This window comes from Haliotis rubra, unplaced genomic scaffold (assembly GCF_003918875.1).
Source record: "Haliotis rubra isolate DU_JTF1 unplaced genomic scaffold, ASM391887v1 Scf377, whole genome shotgun sequence".
Lineage (NCBI taxonomy): Eukaryota > Metazoa > Mollusca > Gastropoda > Lepetellida > Haliotidae > Haliotis > Haliotis rubra.
Genome location: NW_025767054.1, coordinates 339698 through 356327, shown reverse-complemented (window position 1 = coordinate 356327; position 16630 = coordinate 339698). Strand labels below are relative to the sequence as shown.

General features: G+C 40.2%; 1 protein-coding gene across 1 annotated transcript in view; it reads right to left on the bottom strand.

The window, feature by feature from the left end:
• Positions 1 to 2018: 2018 nt before the first annotated feature.
• LOC124286151 (cytoplasmic dynein 1 heavy chain 1-like) overlaps positions 2019 to 16630 on the bottom strand; it is a 69727-nt gene continuing 55115 nt past the window's right edge. The window contains 18 exon segments of the mRNA XM_046722500.1: positions 2019 to 2462; positions 3484 to 3580; positions 4497 to 4551; positions 4879 to 4989; positions 5561 to 5703; positions 7042 to 7234; positions 8690 to 8704; positions 10172 to 10338; positions 11179 to 11282; positions 11512 to 11636; positions 11953 to 12054; positions 12547 to 12700; positions 12702 to 12715; positions 13206 to 13319; positions 14239 to 14423; positions 14869 to 14980; positions 15242 to 15402; positions 15992 to 16067. Coding sequence (XP_046578456.1) covers positions 2291 to 2462; positions 3484 to 3580; positions 4497 to 4551; positions 4879 to 4989; positions 5561 to 5703; positions 7042 to 7234; positions 8690 to 8704; positions 10172 to 10338; positions 11179 to 11282; positions 11512 to 11636; positions 11953 to 12054; positions 12547 to 12700; positions 12702 to 12715; positions 13206 to 13319; positions 14239 to 14423; positions 14869 to 14980; positions 15242 to 15402; positions 15992 to 16067 — 2100 coding nt within the window. The 3' untranslated portion in view covers positions 2019 to 2290.

The window sequence follows — 16630 nt, the reverse complement described above, 5'->3', positions numbered from 1 at the left end:
TGGCACACATGTAGAAAGCCCGATAATTTAAAAATCCACATAGCTTGAACACGCAAAACAGACAAAGAATACAGCTATATTTAAATTTGAAACACAACTGGGAGATTTGGGTGCTATTCTGTTCACAGTATTTAAGAACTATTGATGCCACTGTGATAACCCCCATTGTCCCTAGTACACGCTACGACAGCTCACATTGACACCTGCACCATCCTGATAAGATAAATGTAACAGAATTTAATCGAACTCAGCCGATGTTGCATATGGTTGAAGTTTTCTCTGGCGTGTACACTCCTAGTCGAGAGCGGGTTCAATACGGGTAGATCGTTTCGTTAGAGGCGGGTGAGTATGTTGTCCATGACGACGTCAGCATGGGGCGACATAATTAAACGCACTGTGTCATCCTGAAAGGCCCGTGGTTGTCAAAACGATCCTCACCCTGGTCACGATGACACAGGTCACATAGCTAATGAGATCTTTTGTCCCACATTTGGTACAGTGAACAGGTTTTAACCAAGTGTTGCCATGGCGATGCTCGAATTTTCAGCAATATGAAACATGCGAATTATTTGGAAATTACGGTAGTTAGGAAATACAGTGGTATGTCAACATGGACATAGGTGTGCTGCCTCCATCCTGCTTTGTATGTCACATGGTTACATTGTTGTGCTCATGTCAATCACTGGATAGTCTGGTCCAGATTCACTTATTTACAGACTGCCGTCACATAGCTGGAAAATTGCTGAGAGCAGCATTAAACAACCAACCAACCAACCAACAAACACACACTAATCCGCAAAAGAAAACTATACCAATTTACATCCTTATGTGGTTTTGTTAAGATTTTACAAGTGCTACAAATAGTTTCACGCCCGGGCAAGCAAAGGAGGTAGTCAATTTGAACAAATGATATATACAGACAACTGGCTTACCACCAATTCTCAAAATATCAGAAACAGTCTGAACAGCCCTAATTAAGAAGTTAGATCTCTATTGAGTTACTGAACTGCCATCGTCATCAACAGACCATCAGGTTCTGATGAAGTCTCCAGAAATGACTTAGCAGCGTTGAAGTTGAACATTGATCTGCCAATCCAATAGGATGATCACTGGAGTGCTTATGTCCAGGCAAACAGTGGACACTATACAGGTACAAGGTGAGGTGAGGTGAAATTGGGTTTTACGTTGTACTTGAGAATATTTCGCTCATATGACGATGTGCATGCGGGTGTATGTGTATGTGTATGTGCGGCTGCTTGTACTAGCCCAGACTTAACCTGGTTTTATAGTGCTAGCCCACTGAGATACCATGCCCCAGTGAAGCATGAAGACCCCACTCAGACACATTATACTGACTCCGAGCCGACCAGTCCTTGTTGTACCCATTAATGCCGAGCGCCAGGCAGGGACCAACAAGTACCATATTTTAACGTCATTTGGTATTACGCGGTCGGGGATCGAACCCACGACCTTCCCCTCTCCGGGCGGACGCTCTAACCACTACACCACGGAGGCGGTCACAGGTACAAAGAATGCTTAGAAATAAATTAAGTAAACTCAAATCAAGATTTTCAAGCTGATATTTATTAAGCACTTTTCAACACGTTGTACAAGATGTATGTTTCATGACTGGGCATCAAGTAAGAAAGCTCTTTATTTCCATACTCTTTCTTATGATGATCTTACTCTAAATTGCAAAATCAAATCAAGTAAGCATTACTTTCAGTTCTTTTACAACATTGTGAAATAGATACCACTTTATTCTGTTGAATGGGTTTCTTTTGAAACAATACATAAGCGTTCAAGACGTCTGTAATATTCACATGTATTTCAAAACAGGTACATCTGATACGTTTGTTGTAAGGTATCACTTAGAAGATAATCACAAATAGCTACAATAATACACATTCATTTGTATAGCGCAGTGTACACATCTGTGTTCTGTGTGAGCGCATTTTATGCTGTCTGACTGAGTTTGGTTTCTGTGTGAGCAATATCCACGGCATGGGGACACATTTTATGCTGATAATATTTATTGAATATATATATATTAATAATAAATTCTAACCTGTAAAAATTCTAACCTGTAAATAATAACAATAGGAAGGAAGATGGATCTCAGTTGGGAAATGAGCTGTTAAAACATTTACATTGTTCTTCTTGAAGACAGTAAACACTATTCATGATAAACCTTGTCCCAGAAGCACACACCAGAAAACATGAAAAGAAAATATCAGGGTAAGTTTCTCCAAGTAACCATCCTGGTTGAGGAGAGTTTGTTGCGAGACATCTAGCTGATGTCTGAACAGGTGATAGCGACTCCTCTCTCGTAGAAGCTGTGGCCTGCTGCAGTCAGTGGTGTAGTAGGATCGAAGTCCAGTGTAAACAGCAGATGCCCCCTGGTGGCATTCAGGTACACTGGCAGAGTTACCTTCCCTTTGGATGAGTCCTTGCCTTCAAGTCTGGAAATAACATGAGGATTACATTTCACCACCATCACAAAATGTTCACTGAAGATCTAAGTGTACCGGTATGTCAATTTCAGATTCTAAATGACACCAAGGTTTTTACAAATGATGTTCATAATTACAGCTGCTTTGAAGAGTATTACTTTCACAGCACAGTATGTCAGTCTGATGTGAGAGGAAAGCCTGGATTGATGCAGGCCATTTTCAACTAAGTGAGAAACTTATACAAACCTATAGAGGTTATGAATTCTTTGAAGAAAGTCCTCCTTGGGGTACATATAAGCATTTTAATGTCCATTTAAAATATCTACCAGTTGTAACAATATTTCAATAAAATATTTTACAAAACAAAAACTTGTTTTTGTCCTGTGAGACCACCCCTATAGGGCCCCACAGGGCCCCCTAGAGCCAAGAAGAGGTAACTCCGGCTGTTTACCTCAAACCTCACTTTTCATGCTTTGTCAGGCTTCTCCCATGTGTCTCGGGACCGGGGTTCGTACTCTCTGAACCTGGGGACTAGCACCGACCTGGGCTTCGGTTCCGGTACGGCGGCGGTAGTTCAAGTTTCGGCCTGATATCTATCGACGCCTGGCCAAGACTCTGTTGAGGTTTGAGGTAAGCAGCCAGAGTTACCTGCTCTTGGCGGTAGGGTTGGTCTCACAAGACAAAAACAAGTTTTTTGTTTTGTAAAATATTTTATTGAAATATTGTTACAACTGTCATAGGTATTTTAAATGGACATTTAAATGCTTATATGTACCCCAAGGAGGACTTCTGAAGAAAAAGAATCACAGGTATGGTGCTGACAAACCTAGAAAAATAATCTGGAATTCAAACCCAGGATCATAAATTTCTGGCATGCCAAAGGGACACGACTCTGCATAATGGATTGTGGCACCTTGAGCCACATGTGATCCTAACCAACTACGAAGAGTGTGCCCAGTTAAAGTAACCATAATGTAAGGGCACATGTATGCAGCTGGTTACTCCATGAGGTCCTGAGGTAGAAGCTTACCTGATCCAGCGTAGGAGAGTGAGAGGCAGCTCTGTTGAGATGGTTGACGACAGCTCCAGTTTGTTGTCCTTACACACAGCTCCTTGCAGCTTGAGGCCTGCAGCAAACATGTCATAGTTACTATCATACTAATACATAGACTTGGCCAGACTGATGGGCTTTCAATGGTAATAACAGTGAGCAAGAGACTCTGAATTTCAGTTATATCATGATTTGACAGCTTCTAATGTGAGATGGAAACCTGAAAGGACATAGATGTTCACATCGGAGAAACCAATCTACAATGCTGACCAACCAGTGATCATTCTCAGGGCAAATGAACCCATCATCTTGGCACTACTTCAGTTTATTGACTGATAAAAGCCATTATCTGCAATATTCCAGCTATATGATGGCAGTCTGGAAATAACTGAATCTGAACATTGATGAGTTGGGATTCATTGAAATGAATGATCTAAGTCAGCTACCCTGACTATCTGATCCTGTGAGTCATCTCTAACATCAAGCATGTGTTTCTGAATACCACTTTTAACCAGATCCCCACTGGTCACAGTGACCAACTGGTCCACAAGTCTCCAATGCCGATTTTATCGATATGATCAGTCCTGAGTGAGTGGGTTTAGTTTTATGCTGTGTTTAGCAGTATTCCAGCAATATCCGGGTGGGAGACCCAGAAATAGGCTTCACACATTGCTCCTTTATGTCAGGGGCAGTGAGGTAGCCTAGTGGTTAAAGCGCTCCTTTTATGTCAGGGGCAGTGAGGTAGCCTAGTGGTTAAAGCGTTCGCTTGTCTTGCCAAAGACCCAAATTCAGTTCACATTTAGGTACAATGTGTGAAGCCCCTTTCTGGTGTCCCCAGCGTGATATTGCTGGAATATTACTAAAAGCGGCGTAAAACCATACTCCGTCAATCAGTGTTAATATCAATGTCTCAGTGTTCATCCTGTTAAAGATTAACAAGGAAGACTTTGTTGCTGTTGAAGATTTACTGCAGTGACATGCACAGTGCTTACCAATTGCACCAAAGCTGCACGCATCAAGAGCTCCAGCTTTGCCTGTTACGTTCACCTAGAAGATAAATTTGAGAATGTGAGGTCCACAATTAACAAGTAGGGGTGTGAGGTATTGCCAGTATACCATCATTTAAAATAAATATATCACAACATATTTGGAAAGTACTGGTACATTTCATTTTTCAAAATCCTGCATCTGTTGGCATATTTAGCTACAAGCATAATACAATTCAATACCTATCACAAATTACTCCGATTTGTCTTTTTCCCATGTTTCCCTGCTGCTGTCTGGTATTATTCTTAAGCGCACCTATCATAAAGCTTGACATTTCTGGAAGTTACATTCCCAGCATTTAGGAATCTGAATATGAAAACTACTTACATCAAGATACAGTTCTTCCAGAGACCATCCGTTAGCCTGGGCCACGTACTGTCGTGTAGCTGTGATGTATGCCTCGGGGATGAACAGTCCACCCAACCACACATTCAAGTTCTGAAACACCAAGCAGGACATTATCAAGTAAGAGTGAGTGAAATGGACTTAATGGCACTTTGCTGCATGAAACTATTTAAAGAAAGATTACCAGCTGCAGTAAGATACAGTACTCCAACTCCATTATGGCTGCCTGTAATGAACTGAGTTTGGGTCAATCAATCCACTGGTTCATAGCATGAATAACGATCTACACTGACTGTTAAGGATGATATGCAATCAAACACAAATCGCATACTGTAACCAGGTGATCTACAGTTTTCCAGCTATATGGCTGCGATCTGTAAATACTCAAGTCTGGATCAGACAATCCAGTGATCAGCATCATGACCACTGATCTAGGCAATTGGGATACGATGATGTGTCAACCAAGTCAGCGAGCTTGACCATCCAGTCCTGTTCTAACCAGGATCTTCACTAGTCAGATTATCTACAGCTTAGTTATGACAAGCATGAAGTACTCAGGGTCTATCCGGGAGTGCCCAGGGTTCCTACAGCATCACCACTTTGTCTTGATGGTATCATCCATGTGGGGAACTACCAATTTGGCCTAATTTTATTCCACACCCACCTTAAGTTCCTTCGCCCCACCAGAGCTTGTAGTCTGCACAATCTTCTGCAACTGTTTGATACGCAGGCTGAAGTCTGTGATCCACTGGATGACGGTCAGACCATTGGGGATGATGTATCGGCGCCAGGTCTCAGGGATTATACCTGCATGGCAAAGAAAGTTTCACAACAGCTGTATAACAAAACAATATTTTGAAACTTTCCGCCAAGTGATTACTGATTGAGACACCCTGGACCTGTATGTTTGGTTTGGTATAAACATTTTTCCAACAAAAGAGATTCAAAGTGTATTTTCTTCAAACTGACTGATCTGCCAAACTGGGTTTCTTAATTATTATAAGTTTGCTAATCTGAGACTAGTAAACTTCAAGAAGAACCAGAGACATTTCCTAGTGGACTAACACTTTTACCATAAGACAGATTGCAGGTCTGTACCAGATAATTACTGTGGACTAATTAAATAAAAATTCCCCTCTGACCCTGTAGTCATTCACTTGTTTTCAACATGAGCTCCCATAAAGTACACATTCCAGTACATTTTTGGTAGAGTCCAATCTAGGAATGGAACCCACACTCTCAATGTGATACCCTTTATTGCCAACACACAAAGTCATTGATCTAATCAACTCAGCCACTGAGGCTTCCACAGGATCACAAACTTTGTGTGCTTGATTGGGCATCCCACTGCCTGTACTGTGGGCTAAATGCTCGATGGGACTACCAAAAAAGAAATAGAATTTCTATTATAGTACAAAAGTAATGCCAAATATAACATTTCTTATGGAAAGCATCAATGTTTACTTTTGAGATTACCCCTCAACATTCATAATGATTATCTTTCCTCAATCATGAAGCAAAAAAAAAAAAAAAAAAAAAAATTTTGATCTTCCAATCATGATGATTTGAACCCACCCTCTCAGAGAATGTTAACTGCATAATCCCCCAAAACATAGCTGGAAAGTTTCCTGATTATATTCTTATATGGTTATAGCGTCAGAAAATGCATGGATTTTATGTCACTAATAGAAATATTCCAGCAAACTGAACCCATGCTGTATGCAGGAGGAGCAATGCTACATCAACACACATATTACTAAATGCTTAGGTTTCACACGTTCACTGCCTGTCAGGAGTATACTTGTATCAATTCTGGCCCAAGTTGCCACTACAAGTTATCTTGTAGCTACATCCGTGGTATTTTACAACAAGTTTCACATGTTGGCAAAATAGGCACAAGAAACAAACATCTGCTGGCATTCTTTGTTACTGCCAGGAGACAATTGCTTCTTGTGCTGTTTTGCCAACATGTGAAACTTGTTTTAAAATACCACCAATATAGCTACAAGATAACTTGTAGTGGCAAATTGGGCCAGACATTTATACACACATACTTGTGGTGGCAGTCAACGTGTTAACAGTTGTCAAAATTTAGTCCTCATTGTTAAATATTTCTCAAAATATTTTCTAAGAATAATTCCTTACCTTTGACAAGGTCAGCCATCATGGATCTGTGGTGATTGGTTGGCTTCTTCTCAGCGTTGCACACTTTCATGACATCAAGGAGATCTTGACGTACATCGTTCAGAAGGCGTGCTCCAGCATTCACTTCTCGTTCAAAGAACCGGAACAGGGGATCCTTGATGTTTTCGACTGTTCGCTTCATGGCTCCCAGCGACTGAAAGGGCAACAGGCATTGAAAGCGGAATTCAAATCATACATGTGAAACAGAATGTTTAATGTATGACTGAACACAAAAATGTGAAACTGAGTACAAGAGTCCACACTGAACAACTGAGTAATGAAACAAAGTTAAGAAGTTACTATGAAGGTTGTATTACAATGAGGTTAAGTGTTACAGTCACATACAACAGTGTTAAAACATACATGCGTTACTTCATGTCGAGTACAAAAAACAGAAGAGAAAGTCTACTCCTGTAAATCTAATAGAATGTATCAAGTATAGAAAGAAATCAATTAAAACTTTTTAAATTACGAAAAGGTCTTCAAAAGAAGGTGCATACTTTAAGTGGGCAATAAATATTTGGGAAATAAAAACTGATAAAATGGGTAAAAAAAATAGCTATAAAATAGTGCTTTCACACAAGGTTCAACGGTCTGGACAGAATAATGGAAATAGGAAGATGTAAATGGTAAATAAAGCAGCTACGTGGGTGCTAAGTATTAGGTATTCCGACAGCTGATGAACACGCTTAGAGTGGTGGACATAGAAAAATGATTCAGATGAAACATACCACTCAAAAGAAGTTAAGACCATCTGATGCTTTCATACTGATATCATGGCACGACAGTTTACCTATGGTAAAATATGAAAGAATCAAGTCTTAAACTTCCTTTGTGTAGCAGAGTCTGATCCTTCACTCTAAATGCTTTCATATACTGTGAGGTGCACTGGGACAAAACACAAAGAAAGTTCTTCTACACTATGGTTCACAAAAGAAAACCAACAAAAAATCCCAAAAGATAATGATCTAGCTAGTCCTCTTGGTTTTCTTTCACTATCAGTAAATACCCTGGACCTCTTCATCACCATAGCTTGGTGTCCAGTTTCCTTGATTCCCAATGTAGGTTTCCAAGAACTTGTTCTGACATGATCAACACCAGCGACTTCCGAGAGTTGAAAGGTCTGACTGTTTGCATTTTCAATTACTTGGGGATTCCTTCCCATCTTAATACTTGAGAAAATCCTTTCTACAGGTATAAGCAATTCATAAGAGCCTTCTGACTCATTTAATTATATCAAGGACTTGCTTGCAATGTGTTTAATATGTTGATCCATTCTTTGAAAGAGATGTTCTGATTGGTTTATAATTTCAAGCATACCTGCGAGTATAATTCTAAGATGTTAGGTGATGCACTTATAAAATGAAGCTATGGTGGTGAAAGGGTCCAGTATATTTATCACAATTAAACAAAGACATGATAGACTGGGTAATTGAGGGTGCTCCTCAACACCACATGTTTACCAAAAATAATCTCCTGTTTCATCCATACAGGAAGTACATCCTGTAACCCTACAGAAACAATCCTCAACCAACATCTCAAATACTATCCTGGACAAAGCAAAATATAAACCCTTTCCGTGTGGACAGGAACTGCTTCCAACACTCACCACTGCATCTTCAGGCTGTTCGGGAAAATAATGGTTGGGGTTCATTTGTAAACAAACTGAATTTCCTTAGACACAAGATTGTCTTATGTAATTTGTACCCTGTTCTTGCTTCGACATAGACAATATTGACAGAGATTAATCAGTTGCTTGTGGTCATTCAGCTATATTACAGCTATGTGAGGCAAACTGTACATAACCCACATCGGACCAGATAAATGAGGGATTGATATTATTGACAGAGATTAATCAGTTGCTTGTGGTCATTCAGCTATATTACAGCTATGTGAGGCAAACTGTACATAACCCACATCGGACCAGATAAATGAGGGATTGATATTACTGTCAAGGTCCCACGCCACTGGGGTATGTTGTGGCCATAAATCAAGTCCTCTCTCTGTTCACATGATGCGACAAGTTGACTCGGATGTGAAACACATGATGGGTACCAGTGTCACCCAGACTGACTGACTGAGTTTGGTTTTACGCCGCTTTTAGCAATATTCCAGCAACATCACGGCGGGGGACACCAGAAATGGGCTTCACACATTGTGCCCATGTGGGGATTCACGCATAGAACCGGGTCGGTATCGGCGGTAAAAATGCGATGCATCGAACATTCACAAGCCAACGGTGTCACCCAGAATCCACAAAGGAGACTTATAGAAGAATATACTAATGAGTATGAACTAGTCTGTTGTGGTGATACCAGAAGAGAGAACAGTTTACTACAAGAGATTATGTAAGATTATGACAGATTATGTATGTCTATGTGAAACAGCTAGAAAGATCTACTGAGTTATCACACAGAGAATTAGTACACACTATGTTAGGTAGAAATATATATTGGATTAAACAATCCATTGACTGCATTTATGTTCATTTAATATCAAGAATTGTTATCACTCTGTACAAGAATTACTTAACACTGCACTGACAATAATACAAGTACAAATACTTTCCAGAAATACAAGATGTAAGTACAATGACAACATTATTTTATATTAAAAGCCAGCAATATTCCAGCTGTATGGAAAATAGTCTGTAACTCTGTAAATGGTCTGTAAGTAACAGGGTCTTGATATGACAATTCAGTGACTGACATCAGCATCGATCTATGCAATCGAGACGCATCAACAAACTCTGTCTGACCACCCGATCCCATTAGTCGCCGTTACAACAAGCATGGGTTACTGAAGATCAATTCTAACCCGGATCGGTGGTCTGTAAATGGTCTGTAAGTAACAGTCTTGACATGACAATTCAGTGACTGACACAACATCGATCAACACAATCGAGACTGATGGCATTCATCAACAAACTCAGCGAGCCTGACCATAAGTCGCCTCTTTAAACAAGCATGGGTTGAAGATGATAAATGCGATCTTCGATCTTCACAGGTGTTGAAATCACTGATGATTGCTGCGTGGAATCATAACTAGTGAATTGGCATGCAACAAATCTGAGCTGCTGTGTTACACTGACCTGAGGTACCAGCTTGAGCCAGGTTCCCACAGATTGGTGAAGGGTTCTCATCCAGGCAGGGCGACCATCAGCCATTCTGTGACCCTCATGGTCATCGGTTGGGGCGCCAATCACATCATCTTCCTCCAACAGCTGCATTTTCATCAGCTTGGCAATCATGTCGCTACCTGTAACAGTGAATGAAGCATGTCTTACCTGTAGCAGACATGATTAGCAAATACATGAACACTATTGTGTCTCTCATCAGAGAATGTGAATGTGCAGAATGTGAGGTGAGGTGAGGTGAAATTGGGTTTTACGTCGTGTTTGAGAATATTTCGCTCATATGATGACGTGCATGCGTGTGTATGTGTATGTGCGGCTGCTTGTACTTAAGCCGGTTTTATAGTGCTAGCCCACTGAGGTACCATGCCGCAGTGAAGCATGAATACCCCACTCAGACACATTATACTGACTCCGAGCCGACCAGTCCTTGTTGTAACCATTAATGCCGAGCGCCAGGCAGGGACCAACAAGTACCATATTTTAAACGTCTTTTGGTATGACGCGGTCGGGGATCGAACCCGCGACCTTCCGCTCTCCGGGCGGACGCTCTAACTACTACACCACGGAGGCGGTCGTGCAGAATGTGAATCCAAGGGAGTGAATGCTGTTTCATGCCCCTTTATTACAGTCAAATATACACACTGTACTCTGTACATTACCAAAAACAGTTGACAACACAAACATATTATGCTTATAGGGTATGATGATGAAATGAAAATCCTCCAACCCCAGGGGTGTTTGGGACTTATACTGCCCCAAGGATCACAAGGTTAGGTATCAAGAGCCATCCATCATCTTTGGTTTTCATAATTACCCAAATGAATTATTTACCATTCGGGTACCTGGGATATGCATTGTAAGGCACATCATATTGTTTCCTTATTCAATCACTGCAGCTTGTGTATTGTTAGGATATCTGAAGGGCATGTGGAGAAGGTTTGATGCTGTTTGTCCTTGCTTACCTCTAGTTGTCAGAAGCACCTTCTCAGCATTGTTGGGCAGTCCCAGCCACGATGGCGTCTGCCTCTCCTCCATGTTGTTCACAAACTGGACAAACTGTTCCCGTCTACAAGACAGATATAGTAAAGAGTAGAGTTCATCTTGTTAAAAATTGCAAGCGGGGAAGACCTTGTTAAATTTACGTATGGAATAATCACAGAGCAACATCTTATCAAGTACAGAGAAAATATAATAGAGGACTTGTCTGCCTTGATCAATTGTTGTCCTCTCAAGCTTGGAGTATGGCCGATATCTAAAGGCTTTAACACTTGGGCATGTCATCAGTACTGAGGTACTTACCGACTCCATCTGGCATCGAGATATTCTTCCCTTGGACACCATCTACATTAGTAACCAACTTGTAGTCACCCTCAAAACTCTTTGGGGTGAACAGCTTGTCTACAAATGTGCTCAGGAGACGCTGGATGTAGGAGATAGAAAGTAGAAAAGTTATGCCTTAAATTTAATAATCAGCTTGTGTGAATTAAAACAGTTATAAGTGAGCTCTGCTTGAAACAACTGGGTGTACTAGCATGTTTATTTAAGTCATGGAAAACCCATTATTTATGATATAACAAACTATTTTATGTACAGCATTGATGGTTAAGTTAACTACACAGAATCTAGGGTCTAAATCTACACTAGAAATTGACACCAGACAGTGGGTCCTAGTTCCTCTTCAAGCACCAGTTCAAATTGGTATAAACCATGTTAGAAATGGTGAAAAAACACATTACCTGGTCGAAGTCATTATCAATCTTTCCACCATAGATACACTGGGACAGTAGAGTCTTGATGGCATCCCATGGAACCTTCTCTGGGGGCAGGTTGGTACGACCCTGACAAAAATGATACAATATACAATGGGTACTTTCCTTAGAAAACCATCTTTAGAAATACCTACACAGACAATATTTTGCCTGAATTCAAGAAAGACTGAGCAAGTTTCACTTAAAATTTCATTAAACAGCACATAAACTATATCACAGTGTCAGCTTGATAAATAGGAGTGAGTTTAGTTTTTACGCCACTTTTAGCAATATTCCAGTAATATCATGGCTGGGGATGCCAGAAATGGGCTTCACACATTGTACCCATGTGGGGAATTGAACCTGGCTCTTCGGCGTGACAAAACCACTTGGCTATCCAACCACCCCAGACACAGCTTGCTACAGGAACGAAGCCTAAGTTAGTGAGCTTACATTATTTTGTGAAACCCTTAAGCATGGAATTGTAAACTAAAGAGGGCAAATAGGGGAAACAACTCTGGAAAACAAACTACAGTCCGATAGACAAGCCCCATCGCAGAATATAGGAACAGAACAACGTACCAGAGCAACAGAGTCGATCCAGACATCCAGCATGTCACATGCAACCTTCAGGTCAGACTCGGTGAACTCATACTTCTTGGCCCAGCCGAGCGGGGTGTAACGCATCCGTTCCTGTACGATGGCATGGAACCAGGCCAGGAGGAAGTACAGGCGCTCTCTCATTCGGTTCCTGAAGTACACAGCATATACATAGTGCAACAGTGCAATAAACAGATAAACAAACTTTTCTTGAGGTCTTTTGATGCGATGAAAACAAGTATAGTTTCTGAGTAGTGACCTAAGACATACATACAAAAATATTTTATAAGTATTGCAAACAAATGTTTATACTTTTGATTCTCACATTTTCATACTGTATTAGTTTATATAAATCAAGGAAATGGATAAAGAGGTTTTCATTTTTTCCATGACTACAGAACATTTGATATTTTTACCCAGAAATATTCAGAGTAAATATTCTAGGTTTTGTGAACTATGAAGATTCTCATTAAGACACAGGGCAATGTTGCAAGAGAAATTTAACATTGGACAATTTCCTTTGGTCAAGCGGCCAACTTTTCACAATGATGCTATGTTAATAAATTATTTTGAATTTTGAAAAATGACAAAAAAAGGTCAAAGTTTACTGCAACATAACTGTGGGAAGTTATGACACTCACCCTGCACATTCTGGATGTCGGTACTGTGCTGAATGTCCGGGTGAGGTTGGCAGCGACACCTGGTGGCGGCTCAAACACAAACACACGACCGGCTCGCAACAGGTTGGAGGGTAGCTGCCAAAGGAAACAAGTCACAGCTATACCTTACTGTGTTACTATTCAGTGTATAATGCTGACAATATTGTAGTTTAATCTGGACAAAATGGAGAGTAAAATTACTGGCAAAATGTTACATAAGAATCAATAGAGATTATTATACAACTTTGTGCGCGGAAACAACGAATTGTCAGAATTCTTGCATTTCCTCAAAGACATATACTACCCGTCAAAAGTTTAGACTCACTTAAAGCACTCACTATATGTTATGTATATATATGTGGTTACATCGAAGATGAATTTCTCCACTAACTTAGGGGAACCAACTGCAAACCTTATGGAGATGAATTGCACAATGACCATGCATCAAATTGCTGAAAAGCATGTGCAAATATCAGCTGCGGTTTGGTGTAAAGATTTGTTAAGAATTCGCCAATTTTCACTGAGTTTCATCATGTATTGAACTCATGACAATAATCTTTTCAACGTTACGAATTTGTTTTACAATACATCAATTCATGTGTAAACATTACCTTAAACATTATGAATATTTAGCAAAATGTAGTTCAGAACAGTTGACTGAAGTAAGTGGCTACATTGGCACTAGTGAGTCTAAACTTTGATGGGTAGTATATTAACACATGAATTCTTCCACAAGTTCTGTAAAATCAGTATGTCACACATTTGAGAAATTTCTTTGGTTCCAATTATTTCCTCATCCTTTTGAACTCCTCTTGTAATCAATAGTCAAGACATCACCATAGCTAGTAAATAACTAGTGGTTGGTCGTAAGAGCAACCATTGCTATGACACAACCATTGCTATATTATGACACAATCAACAAAACCTTGTGGAGGTAACATTGTCAGCAAGTCAAGCTCAGCAGTTAGGACCAACTCCTCTCTGTATCCCTACAGTTGTATATGTTTCAGCGTACCTTTGGGTTGATCTCCATGGTAAGGAAGAGCCTGAAGCTGGGATGAGGTGTCAGATTGTGGAGCTTCTTCTCCAGCTGAACCAGCCACTGTGGAGCCAGGTGGACGTTCTTCAGCATCACCCATCTTCCAGACTTGCTGGACGAGTTGATAACCTTCTCTGCCTGGGTGAAACCTTCAGCAGATCCTGGTAACAAAACAGTGACATTGTTAGATCCTTATCAGTATCATATAGATGCTGTTCTGTCCATCCTGTGAGACAGGTCCACTATCACCATTGTCAAATGCAGTTAAGTAAAAGAATTTCAATTCATCTCAATATCAAAGAAAAATTAGATAATCGATCAGAGTGAGTGAGTGAGTTTAGTTTTAGCAATATTCCATCAATATCACGGGAGGGGACAACAGAAATGTACCCATGTGGGGAACAGAACCCAGGTCTTCAGCGTGATGAACAAATGCTTTAACCACTATGCTACAGCTACATCCCTATCAATATGAGAAAATATCAAATTGATATACTAATTATACATCATCCTAATGATTAGTTATTATTTTTTAAAATACCCCAAGAACTGTGAAAGTTTGAAAATGCAAGCATTCCTGCAGTAATTAATGCAGGGCCAGCTTACCAATAGCAATGGATGTCAATGGTTTGTTCAACTCAGCTGCCAGATCATCAACTCTACTGCTGGCATCATAACCAGTAACGGAACACATCAGGACTGGTGTACTGGCCTTGATCTGGGCAAACAAAACATAGGGATTAGAACACTTGAACAACTACACACAATCAGATATAACATCATAACATTATTTCAGGGAATGTCAATAATGCACTATTATAATCACTTGACTACATGTATCCAAAAAGATCTTTTAAAACCATTTTTTATAAAAAGTTACACAACATTCAAAATTAAAACAGAAAATCAAACATCACATGGGGCAGTTATTCTTGATAACTCCAGTAGCTGTGACAGCTGATTAAAGAAGACAGCTTACCACATTCTCCACTATCTCTCCGAGGTTAAGTTCCTTTTCTCCACAGTGGACAAATTCCGATGTAAGGGTTGTCTCCACAAACACACGGGCCATGGCAGTCAGTCTGTCTGGTCGGAGAGACTGGATCACCAGCAGGCCATGTACAGCCTTGCCGATAGGACCTGCAAGGGGGAAAGGGGAAATTGGTGTTTATTCTGTATATTTCTTAATGCAAAATCAAGCAATATTCAATGTACATCTGTGAGACTGTATTGTTAGCATGATCAGCAACCCACACTGTCCAAGTATGCGGCCACACAGCCATTGTGTGGACAGTAGGTCCCCTCATTTAATAACTCTACCAAGCACAAGATACTGGGACTCTATTCTGACATGGGGAAATAAATGAACAATCACAGCTGGTTGGCACAGGATGAACATGTGTGCGTATATGTCTGCTTGTGCTAATCTGGACTAGTGCTGGTTTTATAGTGCTGAGTGAGTGAGTGATGTGTGAGAGAGCAAGTCAATATTCCAGCAATGTCACACCAGAAAAGGACCTAACATTATACCCATGTGAGGAATCGAACCCAGGTTGTCGGTTGTTAGTGAACGCATTAACCACTAGGCTACCCCACTGCCCATATAGTGGTAACTGACTCAGTATATTGACTTTGCCGACCGGCCTTGTTTTCTCATCTATAACTAGGCACCACTCAGTGAAACAAGTACAATATATATAAACAGTATTTAGAATGCACAGGCACTTACTGAGACCCTTGTCTTCACTCCACAGTTGGGGCACATTCTTTTCTGGAGTAGCACTCTCCATCCATTTCTTCACATCCTGGTTGAAAAAACAAACAAAACTTATTTACAAAAGCATGAAATTTCTATCTGAGTAGTGTCACACAATTTCTGATTGTAAAAAGAGACCAATATTCCAAGAAATGAACTTTGTATATAACAAGAAGACAAAGTCATCAATATCCCCAATGGCAAAATACTCTTCATGATTATGTCTACGAGTTATGATTATGTCAAATAATTAGGTGCGTATATAGAAAAGTGGAAGGAGAGTATTGAAAGGTTTTTAAAGTTCTGCTCTAGAAAGGAGCACTATCACCAATATCAGTCTATGTCAAACTTGTTGCCATGGAAATGCCAAAAATATTTTATTCAGAAATCCAAAACTACCAAAAGGCACCAGTACACCACCAGATCTATGTATGTGCCAAGTTTGGTGAAGAAACATTGAACGGTTTTAGAGTTCTGCTCCGGAAAAGTGCACTACCACTAATTTCTGTTTTAGTCAAACTTGTTGCCATGGAAACGCCAAAAATATTTTATTCAGAATTCCAAAACTACCAAAAGGCACCAGTACACCACCAGATCTATCTATGAGCCAAT